This window comes from Gavialis gangeticus, unplaced genomic scaffold (assembly GCF_001723915.1).
Source record: "Gavialis gangeticus isolate Ggan-Ray unplaced genomic scaffold, GavGan_comp1, whole genome shotgun sequence".
Lineage (NCBI taxonomy): Eukaryota > Metazoa > Chordata > Crocodylia > Gavialidae > Gavialis > Gavialis gangeticus.
Genome location: NW_017729033.1, coordinates 63,649,952 through 63,665,753, shown reverse-complemented (window position 1 = coordinate 63,665,753; position 15,802 = coordinate 63,649,952). Strand labels below are relative to the sequence as shown.

General features: G+C 39.9%; 1 protein-coding gene across 1 annotated transcript in view; it reads left to right on the top strand.

The window, feature by feature from the left end:
• The window catches only part of ATP8A1 (ATPase phospholipid transporting 8A1), a 216,192-nt gene that overhangs the window by 4,611 nt on the left and 195,779 nt on the right, over nucleotides 1–15,802 (top strand). Inside the window, exons 3-5 of the mRNA XM_019525855.1 lie at nucleotides 778–877; nucleotides 3,937–4,035; nucleotides 9,990–10,035. Coding sequence (XP_019381400.1) covers nucleotides 778–877; nucleotides 3,937–4,035; nucleotides 9,990–10,035 — 245 coding nt within the window. The remainder of the gene's footprint in view (nucleotides 1–777; nucleotides 878–3,936; nucleotides 4,036–9,989; nucleotides 10,036–15,802) is intronic.

Below are 15,802 nucleotides of genomic sequence, written 5' to 3'. Positions count from 1 at the left end.
GAACAGGGTGCTCTCCACACCCTCGTCCAGGTCGCTAATGAAGATGTTGAATGGCACCGGCCCAAGGACCGAGCCCTGAGGGACTCCACTGCCCACACCCTTCCAGGTCGACATTGACCTGTCCACCACCACCCTCTGGGTGCGCCCCTGGAACCAGTTTGCCACCCATGTGACTGTGCATTCGTCAGTGCCACAACCCCTCAGCTTGCCCACCAGAATTGGGTGGGACACTGTGTCGAAGGCCTTCTGGAAGTCCAAGAAGATGACATCGACTTCCTCCTTCACATCTAAGCTCTTTGTTATCTGGTCATAGAAAGAGACCAGGTTAGTCGGGCAGAATTGGCCTGGCATGAACCCGTGTTGGTTACTCCTCAACATCAGTTCCCATGCAGGGTGCTCACAAATGTGGCCCTTTAATTTTTTCAAAGACCTTCCCCAGGATAGAAGTGAGGCTGACTGGCCTGCAGTTGCCAGGCTCTTCCTTCCTCCCCTTCGTGACTGGAACCAGGTGTTCCTGGTACTATCCCAATGCCAGGAGAGCAGTCTTCCCTGGTGTGGCTAGGAAGACCGCCTCCATGGTCATGGTGTTTCCCTTGCCAGGTAAGCATAGACTACGCTTAATCTGAGCTTTCAAGAGGCCGTGAAGCAATATAAGATAAGGGACTTTGTTTCCCCATGCTGATGTGGGGTGGGGGCGGGGGAGCAGTACCTCATCTTATATTCAGGTAAATTGTTGGTACTATAGTACTTGTACCTGTTTTTTTCCTTGTCTTTTAGCACTGCAAAATACAACATAATCACATTCCTGCCAAGATTCCTTTATTCCCAGTTCAGAAGAGCTGCCAATGCATTTTTTCTTTTTATTGCGTTACTTCAGGTAAGCTCAGCTGAAAGGATTTAGATTTCAAATATTTAAGTACTAATAAATGTCATAGAGTACTCATAACGATTTTGAATATTTTGCAGAAGTTTTGTGTATCCATGTAAGGAGGTTTTAGCAAATAAATATATGAAAATGTATCAGTGGAACACAGGTTGTGGTTATAAAAACAGAATGTATCTGGCAACCATCTGATAGAGGAGGAGAGTTCCTTGTAATCTTTTATTTTTCGTAATAAAGGGCATCACTGATGTGGATCTGGCTCACAAAATAAACAAATCCTGTATTATGAATTGGAAACATTACAGATAAGGAATATAATATTTTACCTTTCCCAAACTGCATTTTTATAGAAACATAGAAATTAAGGGCTGGAAAGGACCTTGAAAGATCTTTGAGTTCAACCCCCATGCTCTTGGCAGGAATACTGCTGAGATCAAATGATCCCAGCAAGGTGTCTGTCCAGTGTCGTCTTGAAGACTTCCAAGGTTGGGGACTGCACCCCCTCCTTAAGAAGTCTGTTCCAGATTCTGGTCACCCTTACCGTAAAGAAGTTCTTACTTGTATCCAACCTGAAACCATCTTCTAACAGTTTATGGCCATTGCTCCTTGTCCCTTCCTGGAGTGCCCTAGTGAACAGTTTTTCTCCCAGCACTTACCTCTTACTTGCTTATAGATGACTACCAAGTCCCCCCTCAGTCTTCTCTTTCTCATGCTGCATAGTCCCAGATCCCTCAGTCTGTCCTCATAAGGTTTGTCCTCCAGGCCCTTAATAATTCTTGTGTCCCTTTTCTGGACCCTTTCAAGATTCTCTGTCCTTTTTTGAACAGGATTAAGGGTTACTTCTTGCACAAAGTGACAGAACCTTGACTACACTTGGACTTTGAAGTCTGTTTTCAAAAGACTGTATTTTCAGCTCAAATGTTAGCCAATTGGCAGATCACCAGTTTAAGAAAGTATACCATATTACTGATTAGCCAACACCACTTCATGCGGTAAGGATTTCCCTAGAACACTCCAGCATATGACAGGCTCTTAACCAGTTTAACCAGATTCTAATATGATTGCATGATATTGCTGCATATAAAAAAAAAAAAAAAAAAAAAAAAAAAAATTAAAAAGGAGGTAGACATGTTGTTTATCATTCATGTGATATTTCTATATTTATTAACTTTTAGATGGCCATGTTGGCTTGATGTCATTTGGCACATCCAAATGAAATGTAATGCTTCCATTACTTTGAGCTCTAATTGGCATAAAGTGAATATTAATTATATGATTCATCCAGATAAGGTCCTTCTTATCCAGAAATGCTTTTTTTTTTTTTTTTTTAAGAAGCAGTTTCATAGAATGTTGAATAAAATATTTCTCTCTAATTTAAACTGGTATGGTAAGGTTCCCTCAGAGCTGTCTGAATAGAAATGCCACTGCTCCTGGTGGATAATTATTTTTAAATTTTAGGTTGAGCATGAATCTAAGCAGGTTGCAACTATACCAGTGCACTCTTCCCCCACCTCAGATTTGCCCCTCCCTCCATGTGGCTGGTGCAGAGAAAAGAAGCAGAAGCTATCTTAAAGCATTTCTATGCTTCTGGTCAGAAAAATAAACTTTCCACTTAGGAGAGATGCTTCAGTTTTGGACAGCAAATTTTCAGGAAAAAGGACTGTGAGATATGCGAGTAAATGTGTTTATTTTATTTAAGAGCATACTCTCCTCAAAGGTACATAGAATCTCTTGTAATTGAATTAGTTTTGACAGAAACCCACTTCCAGCATAAACTTCTTCTGTGGATTTTAGAACAACGTGTTGATTCCCCTCATGTGGAGGTCTTAAACATTAGAAAATGGCAGGCTATTAAAGAGACCTTGCATATTTTGCCACCATGTAATTCTGATACATAGATTGTTTTTAGTCTTATTTCATACTTCAGTTATTTTTAGCAAATGAACATGAATACATGTTACTTTTCCTACTGTTATTTGTATGGATATTTAGAACAGTTGTTCAGAACATGTCGACACACTTTTTAAATCTTCCAGCAAACAATGCCAGTATCCTGTTTTTGTTTAAGGTTTCATTAAGTTGGCTGCTGGAAAAACTTCAAGTCAATCTGTAAAAGTGTCACCTTTTATTTACTTAGCAATTTTACTTCTTTACGTATTTTATTATTTATTTATGCCACAATGTGGTTGCACAGAAATATAATAAAATAGATAATAAACATTCTTTCCTTCTGAATCTTTTAACAGTAGATTCAGAATGCATACAAAATATTAAGCTTATTACTACATTTGTATAACATACTCTTTTTCACAAAGCTCTCCTCCTCTTGGGCATATTGAATATCACAACCCTGATCACATGGAACTTGTTCTCATGCTTTTTTCCTATATCATTAGTGGCTGTATTCAGATGAATGCAGATATCAGTGTTATACAAATAATCAGCTCTCTGCTTTTACTATAATGCGTATGCTTTTCCGTATAGTACAGGCTACTTGCTTATTGATTTTTAGGTTTTTAATATGTGGCAATATTGCAGAAAGAGGCATTAGTGAGGACATGGGTCATCTTCTGTGGTTTAAACTGGTATTTCAAAAATAAAGCCTCTAACCAAGAGAAACCTTTGTTTAAAATTTAAAATTTTACTGTCAGTTTGGAAATCCTAATAAAAGAAACAGGTACAAAATGCCTTGTAATCTAAGACTATCGAAAAAGAAAGTAAAGAACATGGACACAAGTAGTAAAAACTAACATTCCACTGGACTTGAGAGGTTGAACCTCTAAATCTGTGTTCCAGCAAACACTGAAGTATGTGCATAACTTTGTCCATGAGAATGCACTACTGAATTCTTTATAAACCGCTTAAGTGCTTTACTTTGCCACTCCCTTTGATTCTAGTATATGGTAGTACTCGCAATGAAAACTCAGTGCTACATCTCAAAACTGAATAAAGCTGCATTAATTTTATTTTTGGCACAATTCTCTTTGATTTTAATCAGATTTGTACTTTTACCTACAAATACACAATGATTTTTTTCTCTCTTTTTTTAATAGCAAATTCCAGATGTATCCCCAACGGGTCGTTATACAACCTTGGTTCCTCTTTTGTTTATTTTAGCTGTAGCAGCAGTCAAGGAAATCATTGAAGATATTGTAAGTATTGGAAATATTTCGTCGTATTAGTTTATAATGTTCCCAAAAGTTAGTCTGTAATATTTACACATCTCTAAAATTAAAAATAATTGAAGTTACTAGGTTCATGCTGTATTAAACACATTCTTGAATTATGTTTATTTGGAGATTCTTGAAAGTTATAGAAAAGCCTATGATAGAAAGATGAAAGCCTTAAACTATGGTAGAGAGAATGTTGTCTCTATCATCTGTATAGATAGGTGCTATCCATGTGATAAATGGTGTAGGAATATGGTAAATATAGACCTGTGCAATTTTTCACTACCTTATTACCTGACACATTTCCTTGGGATTTACTATAGCCTTCCAAATCCCACCATGGCTTCAAACAGCCTTTTCTCTTTCTTATTTCATTAAGAAGAAACTTGTTACAACAGTTTTCTTTCATCTTCTACATGTTGAATTCCTCTTTATGCCCAAAATTATGCTTGAAGCACAGTAGTCTTAGATTACATATATTACACAATTCACTGGTTAACCATACAGTACATTTAGACTGGCTACATGTGCAAAGTTAGTATTGAGCAATTAACTGATGCAAAGTAATTATTGCACCATAAAAATGTTCAACCAGTTATGAAACAGCCAACCTGCTACAAAGTTAGTGCTTGAAAGTATGCAACAATGTTGTAGTTGGTTTCTGTCCAGGTTTAATTTGGACATGTTGCAAGACCCTTTTCATGTCTCTGAAGAGCCAGAAATGAAAAGTTTATAAAATCTGAAAGAAGATATTTCCATTTTTTTTTTTTGGTTTCCATATTATGGGATTGCACAAATTAAGATCAGTATACAGCCTGCTTGCAGACTGTTTCTAAATCTAACCCCAGTGGTAAAAAATGATTGGTGAAGTCTCCTTCATTGCATGAGGGAAGTGTTCTGATGTTAATAGGAGATTCTTCTTTTCCCCTTTGACTCTACTGAAGGAATCAGTCATGGTGGCATATGGGTATAACAGAGAAAGAAGCTACAGGATAAGAGGAACTGCAGAATGAATTGAGTTAGAACTTAATGTTGTGCATCAATTTGTCCCAATTCTTAGTACAAGCCCTGTGTAGAGGTTATGGGTCATATGGAGAAAGTGAGAGGATGTGTAATCCCAGCTAAGTTTGCTAAGTTGAACTCTTCTGACACTGAGAAGAGGGAGAAGGGAGGTAAAGACCATCTCCTGCTGTACGTATGTTACACTGCAAGGAAACAAAATTTGGTATTTGTCTTTGAAGTGACTTCTGCATAATCCAAGAAATGGGAAGTACCACCTAGGTCTGACGTCCCAAGACCTTAGGCAAGCCTAACCAGCCTCCTCTATCCTTCCTTGCTATAATTAGGTATAAATACTGTATTTACTCAATTCTAAGGTGAGGGTTTTCTGCCATTTAACATGGGGTGGAGCTCCTCATCTTAAAATTGTGTGGGGGGTGGGGCGGGGAAGTGTCTGCTGTGGCTCAGGCTCCAGCCCCTACCTGGGTTTGGGACTGCAGCTGCTGCTTGCCCCTGCCACCTCTGTACCCTGGCATCTCCCCCTTGCAGCCTCTTCTACCCATTTGCCCCCTCACATTGCCTTACCTCCTTCACCTGCCCCCTCTCCCTACTTCTCGTTACCCTTGCTTCATGCTGGCATGCTTCATCCATGTTGTAGCTTGGGGCACTGAGCACAGGCCCAGCCTGGCCCCCATAGCAGTAGTGTGCAGCCCAAACTGCTGCTACAAGGGCTAGGCTGGGGCCATGCTCCATGTCCCAGGTTAGAACCAGGATCAAGCCTGCCTGTGTAAATCAAGGGAAGAGGGGGAAGGGAGCAGCAAAGGTGGAACATGCAAGGGGCAAACCGCTTGACCTCCCCATACCACCTGCCTCCCTATTGCCTGCCCTTCTGCAATGGTGGGGAGGGATGAATTAAAGATGATCCTCCAATAATGAAATTCTATACGTGGAAAAATTATAACATCTCAAAATTGTCCACGTATAGAACTTAATTATTGGGTTTTTGTTTTTAGGTTAGGGTTGTCTTCAGTTTTGAGTAAATATGGTAGCTTTACTGCATGCCTAAAGAGTTATTTTTTTTTCTTGATGAAAAGTCTTCTGTTGACTGGTCAGGGGTGTTTATAATTTGTAGTTTCAGATAATAGTTTACATATTTCAAGTACACTTTAGATGCATAGGTTACTTCAGGAATGCCAAACAAGCGCAAATGTTAGCTCAAGAACTCTCATCTAATTCAGATCCCCAAAGTATTGATTTTAATGAGTGTATTTGCCCCATTATTATCCCCTGACACTACACACATACCTGGCCATTAAATTATTTTCTATACATGGGGAAATAGGTGTTTACCATCTTGAATCCATCTTATGTAGGGCAGCCACAGCCAAATTCTCTGTGAGTAGCCATCTTTGCACTAGAAAAGCACTCTTTAGGTATATTTATATTACTCCCAAGTTTTTTTTGGCTCTTGCCAGAGTAAAATATTTACAGTTGCCGCCATTTTATGCTTCTACTTCATTGAGCATAAGATTTAGAAGTGGGAAAGTTTTCAGGGATCAGAAGTGTCATTTCTAGCCTCCTTGATTGTGACAGTACTTCCAGCCTCTCTAATCATGCTCCTTCCTTAGTATTCTTTAGGGTTTCTCATTGCCCCTGTACCTCCATATCTCTCACAAATCACTAAGGAATTTATTTGAAATCATTCTTGAGGCCTCAGTTGCATATCTAAGTTTGAGTTCTTAATGCTGCCTTTGGTCCTGCTAGTGTGGACGTGAAGGCTCACCAGATTGCCCTCCCCTCTTCTCTGCCTTTCTCCCATTCTTATTTTCCCTTAAGTTTCTTCTCCTGGCCTTTCTAGCTTTCTGAGTACAACTGTGAGGATTCTTTTTTGTTAGACACACAATTTGGAGATGATAGTGAAAGGATATTGAGCAGAGCCTCCCAGATTTTTATTTTTTTACTGTTCAGTTAGCCATAAGAACATTTGTCTACATTCCATTAACATTCTGAGACTTTATTGTCCACCAGCAGTAGCATAAGAAGGGGCAAGCAAGAGAACACTAGCCCTAGGTACAAATTTAGGAGATGTGTCAGAATCATTTTCACCACTCAGTCTGTGCTCCCTGGCAGCAAAAGCAGCCCTACGACATTACTCTTTCCATGGGTGCATGGACACCACACTGCTACTGTAAGAGCCACAGCTGGGGTGGGCAAACAATGCTGTAGCCACCAGAGACTTCATTCCTTCTGCTCTTGGAACCCACTCCCCTGTGCCACTCCCTGCCCCCCTTGCTTTTTGGCAAGATTTGCCAGGGTATCAACTCCGTTATGCCTCTGTTCAGAGTCAGCTTCTCCAATTATACTACAGTCTATCCTCCTTAGATTTCTATGCTGTGGTGCCTATAAAATTGTGCCATCTGCTAGCGTCTTTGTTTACTATGCAAAAAGTGTGCTTTTTTTTTTAACTGACTCTTATTATTCAGTCTTTCATTTTGTCTCAGCCATCTATTCATTTCATTTATTCACTTCGTTTTGCCATAAGGCTAAATCATAAGCCAATGATTCTTAGCCAGGATGCTGGGCACCCTGGGGTGCCTTGAGATCCTTTCAAGAGTGCTGCAGGGTGCCACAAAATATTAGCACGGTTGGGTGCACAGACACATTTCACAAGATAAACACAAAGATTTCAAGTAGGAATTTTTAATGTTAAAAACATTCTGATCTATTGTGGTCTTTGAGTCCTTGGCAACAGAAAAATGACTACAGGCAATCCCCACTTAACACTGTTTTGCTTCATGCTGTTTCACTATAAAGCCCATTTTAAATTGATACCTGATTTCACTTGGCACTCAGTGAGTTTTGTTATAATGCTCACAGTCACCATTTTGGATCATTAAAAACAATTAAGGTCACCATCTTGGGTCATCAAATATTTTCAGTTTTGCTTGACGCTCAGTTTTTCAGGAACCAATTAAGAGTGCTAAGTGGGGATTGCCTGTATGTTACGCGTTTGTAGTCAAAAAAGAAAAAATGAAGAGCTGACACTTTCTGAGGACTGCTTGAGTTTAGAAAGGTTCATAACCCCTGCTATACATTTTTTGGGAAACGACTTTTTTTTGCTGATGGTACCTAAAACCTGGGGTTTTATTGCTAGCTATCAGTTTTATGATAATGCAAGTAATAAATATTTCATCCAAACAAGTTAAGGATGCAGCTGCATCACGGCTGAGCAGCATTTGCTTCCTAATGATGTCTTCCATACATACTGTCAGCATTTCAGGTATGTCTATAAAAACTGTAGTATCTGATATTACAGCATAGTGGCTACTTCCATGTTCTACAGGGCATCAGAGCATCTTGCTTTAGTGCAGAAAGAAAATGACACTGTACTGCTATTACCATAAGGGGCAAAAATGTTTCCTATGGGTAAATAATAATGTGCCTTGGACTATTTATGGTATCTTGTCATTGATTAAAGTGTGCTTGTCTGTTATCTTAGCTATCCCTCCATCAGAAAATTCATTCAATGATTGCTCAATGTCTGTCAAAAAAACTTGTTACAAAACAAGTTGGATAGATATTTGGCTGGGATGTTACGACCCCGGCACTCATTCCTGCCCAGGGCAGGGGGTCGGACCTGATGATCTGTTTAGGTCCCTTCTGACCCTCAGCACTATGATTCTATGAAAACGATATCTCAGCTTAGTGTTGACAGGTTGAATGGATGGGCTTCTAAATAATGCTCTCCCAGCAGCTTATTAACCCTCTTATTTAAGATATGCTTGGATGTAATGGCAATTAAAAGAAGCTAACAATTTTAGATAGCTGATTCTGTCATCACTGTATTCCATGCAAAGAAAAATCACACAAAGAAAAACCAGTTCCTTTCTCCAGTATTCTTGTCTACAGTGATGAGTTCTATTTTACTTTGTCCATTAGCCTTTTCCAAGTCACATTCTTATTGACGGAGACTTAGATTCCATTCTTTGTCGGAGGCTTTTTTTGTGTTTTAGAACTTGAGCTTGTAGTCAAAATTAGTAATATGGCTTACATCATGCTATGCTACATGTTTTACCTAGAATGACAGCACCTGGAGGTCTTTATGTCTAAATGAATCAAGACTGTCGTGCAGAGATATTTTACGTTGGCTCTGGATATATTAGCTTATTTTCTGATGCCTGCATAGCATAAGATAGAGCTTTGCAAACACCCCAGTCAGGCCTGCACATAATAGGCCTCAAACCAGAAGCAGCATATTTGCGTTAGCACAGCATAATACACGTCAAGGAGTCTTTGTCTCAGAAGACTAGCCCCAGCATAGTAGCATGCCAAAATGGGTGCACAGCTTATGATTCCAAAGTTAGTTGAAGTTTCTCTGCCAGACACTGCCTCACAATTTAGGGAGATCTTAAAGGGTTTTTAAGGCTGATGTAAGAACATAACCTGCTTGAAAAACGTTTATAGAAATCTGCAGGGTAGTTATCTTATCAGTCACAAATTACGTGACTGTCACTGCCTTAATAGTTTTTCCTGTATCTAAAATTTGTCGGCCTTTTCTTTGGAGAGGGGTGTGGGGGGGGGGGGTGGTATCAAAGTATTTTGTGCAAGTCGTTTGTTTCTAGAAACTAGTGCAGTTAATGAAATAGCCAGAAAGGAAGGGTTTTTCAGTTGGACAAGATCAGTGTACCATTCCCCCCGAGTGCCCAGATAACAAAGATAATATCTTAAAGTCTGCAGTTCGAAACAAACAAACAAACAATAATTATGCATGTTTTTTGAATTCATGTGTGGGGGTAGCCAGATGAGAGAGTGAATGAGAGCGTGTGCATGTATGCATACAGACACACAAAATATTTATTCTAAATTGCAGGATTTTTTTTCTTGTTAACAAAAGTAATTATTTTAACATTATTAATAGCTGTATATTTTTACTTCAGAAAAGGCATAAAGCTGATAATGCAGTAAACAAGAAACAGACACAAGGTAAGAGCAGTTTTAATAGTCTCTTAATTGTTCAGTTAAGAACAATATAGAAGCACAATGCTAAATATATTTCGTCTTTGGTTGTTTGATTTTGGTATTTGTCAACAGTATTTTTGAAATCACAAAGCATATCTGTTTAAATTTCTAGATGTTTAGAATTTAAAGGCCTGTGATATTGTACACGAAAAACATGCAGTTGTATATTTCAAATGTTAGTGCATGATTATTACATTTACCCCATATAAATAGGTATTTTTGTTTCTGGTTTCTACTTTAATATGCAGAATTAACAATAGGAGAAAATAAGCGCATAAGTTTTCAGGTAATGCATTAAATATGGGGGTTAAAAGATTTTCTTAATCAATTGGTCATAAGCACATTAGATCCAAAGTGTAATGAGAAGCTTAAGAAATCATGTAACTTTTTAGTCATCAGTAAAAACTGCAGATCTGATATTGGAAAGATTTTTATGGATTGAAAAGGGGGGCTATAAAATGGAAATGAATGTTGTGTTATGTTTTAAAGAGAGTGTCTATGTACTAGTGTGGTTTTGGTTTCAAGTTTCCTGACGCATGCTTACAGCTGGTTCAGAATTTTTCTGATGAAGTGTTAGAAACACCAGTTCTTCAAAATCTAAACCTCAACCTGTTACATTTCTGATAAAACTTTCATGAGGAAACATTTTCAGTCTAAGAAAGAAGCAGTCCATCCCAGAATAGCCAAGTAGCCTGGCTTGCGGGCTATCTTGTTCAAATCATTGCTATGCCATATTCCCATACCTCAGGAGAGTGGCTCAATCACCAGGCTACTAGCTGTTTTTGTGTAGATCTCTTCTTTTGAAACTCTTCCACTTCTTATATAAATCAGTATTTTCTGGTGCAGGGAGTTGAACTTTGATCTACCACATGCGAATCCCTTAGTCACTGGTACAGATCCAATAAAGCCAGTCTGTACCAATAAATATTTTTTTAAGAAAATACTCTGCTTGTTGCACTTTGCAGTTTCTCGCTTTTAGTGTCTCCTATTAACAAAGTACCCATAAGTCTGGAGGTCTGGACTTCGCAAGGAGACATAAGGTATAGTCCTTTTTTCTGATTCAGAATAGGTACTTGAATTTGGATCTCCCACAATCTAGGTCACTGCCCTGACAACCAGGTTATTTAGTGTTCTGACACTAGAAACACTTTTAACCATCGGAGGACTAGGGTTATAGAATTGTTTTTGATAAGAGTAATAGAGGCAAAAAATACCTGATCGTTGTGTTCCTGCGCATGTTGCTTGCCCCCAAATAAGAAATGCACCTTCATTTTGAGAATGCAGAAGGAAGATAAAAGGATTTTTCCAGAGTTATGGCTGCATAGAGCAGGGGCAGAGCCCACTCACCTTCCCTTTCCTACTCAGGCAAAAGCTACAGTTTAACCTTTTCACAGTTGAACTGTCAGCAGCTCTTCACTGTTCAACCAAAAGCTTCAACTAGCTGCTGCTGAAGTTTGAACTCCATTGGTGAATCTAGGATTTCAAAAGAGCTAAAAACAATCTGCAGGAGAGACCAGAAGTAGCTATCAGATGACAGAGTTGCCAAAGATTCCTTCAGTATCTGAATAGAAGGACCTCTGTTAGGTGGTTGGTTTTAAATTTTAGGTGGACCAGTAATCAGAGCGGGTTACAACCAGCAGCACTGCAACCCTGCCTCCTTGGATTTCCACCGTGGTAAACTCCACTTCTCCCTCTGTATGGCTGGTGGAGGGAATGGAAGGAAAAGAAGCAGCAACCACTTGAGAGCAACTCCGTACTTCTGTTCTGGGCAGAAAAATCAGCTTCCCAGTTCAGAGACATGCCCTAATTTTGGAAGTCTAAATTTGGAGGAAAAATGTGTGGGGAATGAGAGTCAGTACAGTAGTTTTTAGATGAAACCTGATTGACTAGACTGGATGAAACCAGGAAATCCGTTTTCATCTTGTATTCTTATGTGTTTTGTCTAAAACTTACTGTGGATATGTCTGTTGTGTCCCTGACATTCTCAAGTATGCTCAATCTACTCTTTACTTTCCTCTGCGCCAAACCCAGAAATAAAGAGGTGAAGTTGCTTTAGGGTTATCCATTGCAGTTGTATTGAAGGAAGCAAAATATCTTGAGGGCAGACACCAGGGATATCCCTTGAGAGTCTTCTCTGCTGTATTTATAGATTTGGCCCATAGGAGGAGGAGAAGATAGGCAGGATGTGCTTAAGATCTTTCTTTCTTAGGAGTACAGTGATGAATTGTAGAAATACCCCAAAGACTTTTGTCCTGTGTCAGTATAGAATGAGAGAGTCTTTTGAAATGTCAAAGATTTGTAGGTCACCAAAACTTTTCCTGCCAAAATTTACTTATAGCCTTCAGGTTTATTTTAAAGTTTAATAATTTCCCCAGCTATCTGAGCCAAGCTGCTTCTCCTTCAGCTTCCTGGCTGGCTAGAAGCCTGCAGGGCAAGCAACCAGTCAAAAGCTCTGATTCTTAGTTCTTTACGACTTGTCTACACTGTAGTTGTATGACGTTCTGGCACCAAAGGCTGCTTATAGACAGGCTCCCAGTGCGTTCTAGTTAGAATGCTCTAGCATCTCTGCAGCATCATGTGTATTAAGGACCCCCCTGTGTTTCAGAATGGCCATGGGAGCACTTTAGTTAAAGCTTTTCAAATGAACTTCAGTTAAAGTATCCCACAGCCATTTTTAAATGCACAGGGGCTTAATACATGTAACGATGTAGCATTTTAATTGGAGTAGCTCTCCAGGAACTGCTTAAAACTAACTAAAATGTGTCCCTGCCCTCACTTGGACATGTGTATAAATATAGGCAGTCAGAGGGCTCATACACCCCCCTCACCAGCAGCTGCTGACAACTTCCAGACCTGGAACTGGAGTTTTTTCTGATGTGTAGTCTTTAGTTATTTCATTTTACAGCAATGTGAGTGAAGCACCATGTACATGTACATTTCAATAAGATGGATATCTAGTTTGGTTTAAATTCATGTCTTTTTTTTTTAAGTAGTTATAGTTTCATAATTGGTAGGGTTGGAAGGGACCTGAGCAGATCATCAAATCCAACCCCCTGCCATGGCAGGAAAGAGTACTGGGGTCAAACGACCCCAGCAAGGTGTTAGTCTAGCCTCCTTTTTAAGACCCTCAGGGTAGGAGCCAGCATCACTTCTCTTGGAAGTTGGTTCCAGATCCTAGCCGCCCTGACAATGAAGTAGCACCTCCTGATGTCTAGTCTGAATCTACTCTCTGCCAGCTTGTGACCGTTATTTCTAGTCTCTCCGGGTAGTGCTCAGGGGAACGGGGACTCCCCCAGTGCCTGCTGGTCCCCTCTGACTAGTTTGTAACAGGCCACTAGATCCCCCCCTCAGCTTTCTCTTGTGGAGGCTGAATAGGTTCAGGTCCCTGAGCCTCTCCTCATAGAGCCTGCCCTGCTGCCCCCTGATCATACGAGTGGCCCTCCTCTGGACCCTCTCCATGCTGTCCACATCCCTCCTGAAGTACGGCGCCCAGAACAGGACGCAGTACTCCAGCTGTGGCCTGACCAGTGCTGCATAGAGGGGGAGGATCACCTCCTTGGACCTGATCAAGATGCACCTGTGGATGCATGACAAGGTATGGTTGGCCTTCCTGACTGCATCCCCACACTGCCAGCCCATGTTCATGTTGGCATCAGTGATGATTCCAAGATCCTTTTCTGCCTCTGCACTGACAAGAAGGGAGCTCCCCAGCCTGTAGGTATGCTGCTGGTTCTTCCTCTCCAGGTGAATCACCTTGCCCTTGTCAGTGTTGAAACCCATCCTGTTCTCATCCGCCCACCCGTGTAACCTGTCTAGGTCTGATTGCAGCCCATTCTTCCCGTCTAGTGTGCCCACATTCCCCCACATCTTAGTGTTGTCAGCAAATTTGAACAGGGTGCTTTTTACCCCCTGTTATGTTTAATAATTAAATGTAGCATTAGGGAGTTAGAATTAAGGTTGTCTGATTCAGTGTGACTTTTTTTGTTGCTTTTTTTAAAACAAAGATGATCATGTTACTTAAATGAAAGTGTCTTGAAGATGTTACTAGATCTTGTACAAAATCCAGAAAAGTCTGTGAGAGTGTTTTCATTGATTTCTGTGTTTTTAACATTGTTTGCTTATTGAATAGGTTCTGCTGTGTGAGTGTGGTGGTGGTAGTAAACTATTGCCTGGAGATTAGTATTGTTTCATAGGAGTGCAGCCTTTACTGAGGTTTTACTTGTCTTTTATTGTTTGTAGTGCTGTAAGAAAATATTTGCTCAACCTTTTCCCTTGGTTAATGACTTTATTTTTGTAGAAATGGTATTTTTACGGTTTTTCTCAAAGATGGAAATATATCTGCTTGATAGGTATATATGCCAGACAGTCCAAAAAGTGGCCTGATTTGGGGGTTTCCCCCCAATACCCCTAGTGCTCCTACTCACCAACTAAATGTGGAACATACTAACATGCTAAATTGAAAACACGTTCACAAAAAGGCCTGAAAAGTTCCTTTAAGGCAAAAAAACAAATTTCCTGACTTCAAAATCATAATCTTCTTTAGTAAATCTGAAAAGCATGCCTTTTGTTTTCTGAGCTGTCTGCTGCCTTTACTTTCTTCCTGCTAGCTTTTTTCATACCATCTCATGGTATCTGTCCATTCAGCATCTCTGTTTATAGCCTAAATCCTTTTTTTAAACCTCTGTCTCTCTCAGGTACTGTAATTTCTGTTCACATGGTTTTGATTCATATAATTATAATCCCTCTGATCTCTGCCCTGTCTTGTATGCTTTCTGCCTTTCTGACATTATGCCTGACTATGCAGCTTTTCTTACAACTTCGTGATTTCTGTTGGTACTGGATTTATGACCCAGATACCTTGTTCCAGGGGGACCCAAACCCTCAGACTGACCACAACCTCTCTATTCAATAATAAGAACATTTTATTGATTCATAGTGATAGCAGATAAGAATAATGCAAACAAATTCTATATCTACCAGTCCTAGAGCTGTTAGCAGAGGAAAGGTACATCTGGCCAGTATGTGCACTTCATCTTGAGGTTTGTCCTTGAATGTCAGATGTCAGCAAATGGGTTCCCCTTTGCTTTTCTGAAATCCTTCCTTTTGTATTCTTTCTCCCCATCTGATGACTCTCCATCTCTGGGCATTATTGATTGGATCCTTTTGTGTTAATCATTCTGTCCACATTCTGTCCTGTCAGCATATTCTTTTGTTTCACAAACCCATCACATGTACACATCTTAATTTGGTTGCTTACCAGTTTCTCCTAATTTGGTCTGTCTACCAAAACCTGAAATCCCAAGGGCTGTGCAACTGGGCACTGTGACCTGGTGCTAATGCTGCAGAGTTCCTTATCTCTGTTATGGAACAGTGTGCTACATGTCTTCAATTTCCCGGCCTGTCTGCTTATTGCTTGCCTATCAGACACAGTGGGCCTTGAAGGAAAGTTTGTCACAAACAGGCTTATAGAAATCAGTTAACCCTTGTCATTCCCCCAGACCATTGTTCCAGTTCAGTATCTTCTTTACCTCCAATCCAATTCCCAAAATCAAACCTCTAGATACCATTTTCTAGCCATCAATTTAAACTTTATTTACATCTAACTCTCTTTTTTGGCCATCTTATTCTCTCAGTTGATAGCTATGTTTTTTCACAATTTCACAAGTCTCAGCCTTGTTCTCTCATGTGAACGTTTTACTAAATCTTGTCGTCTATTCCTCAATATCTAATC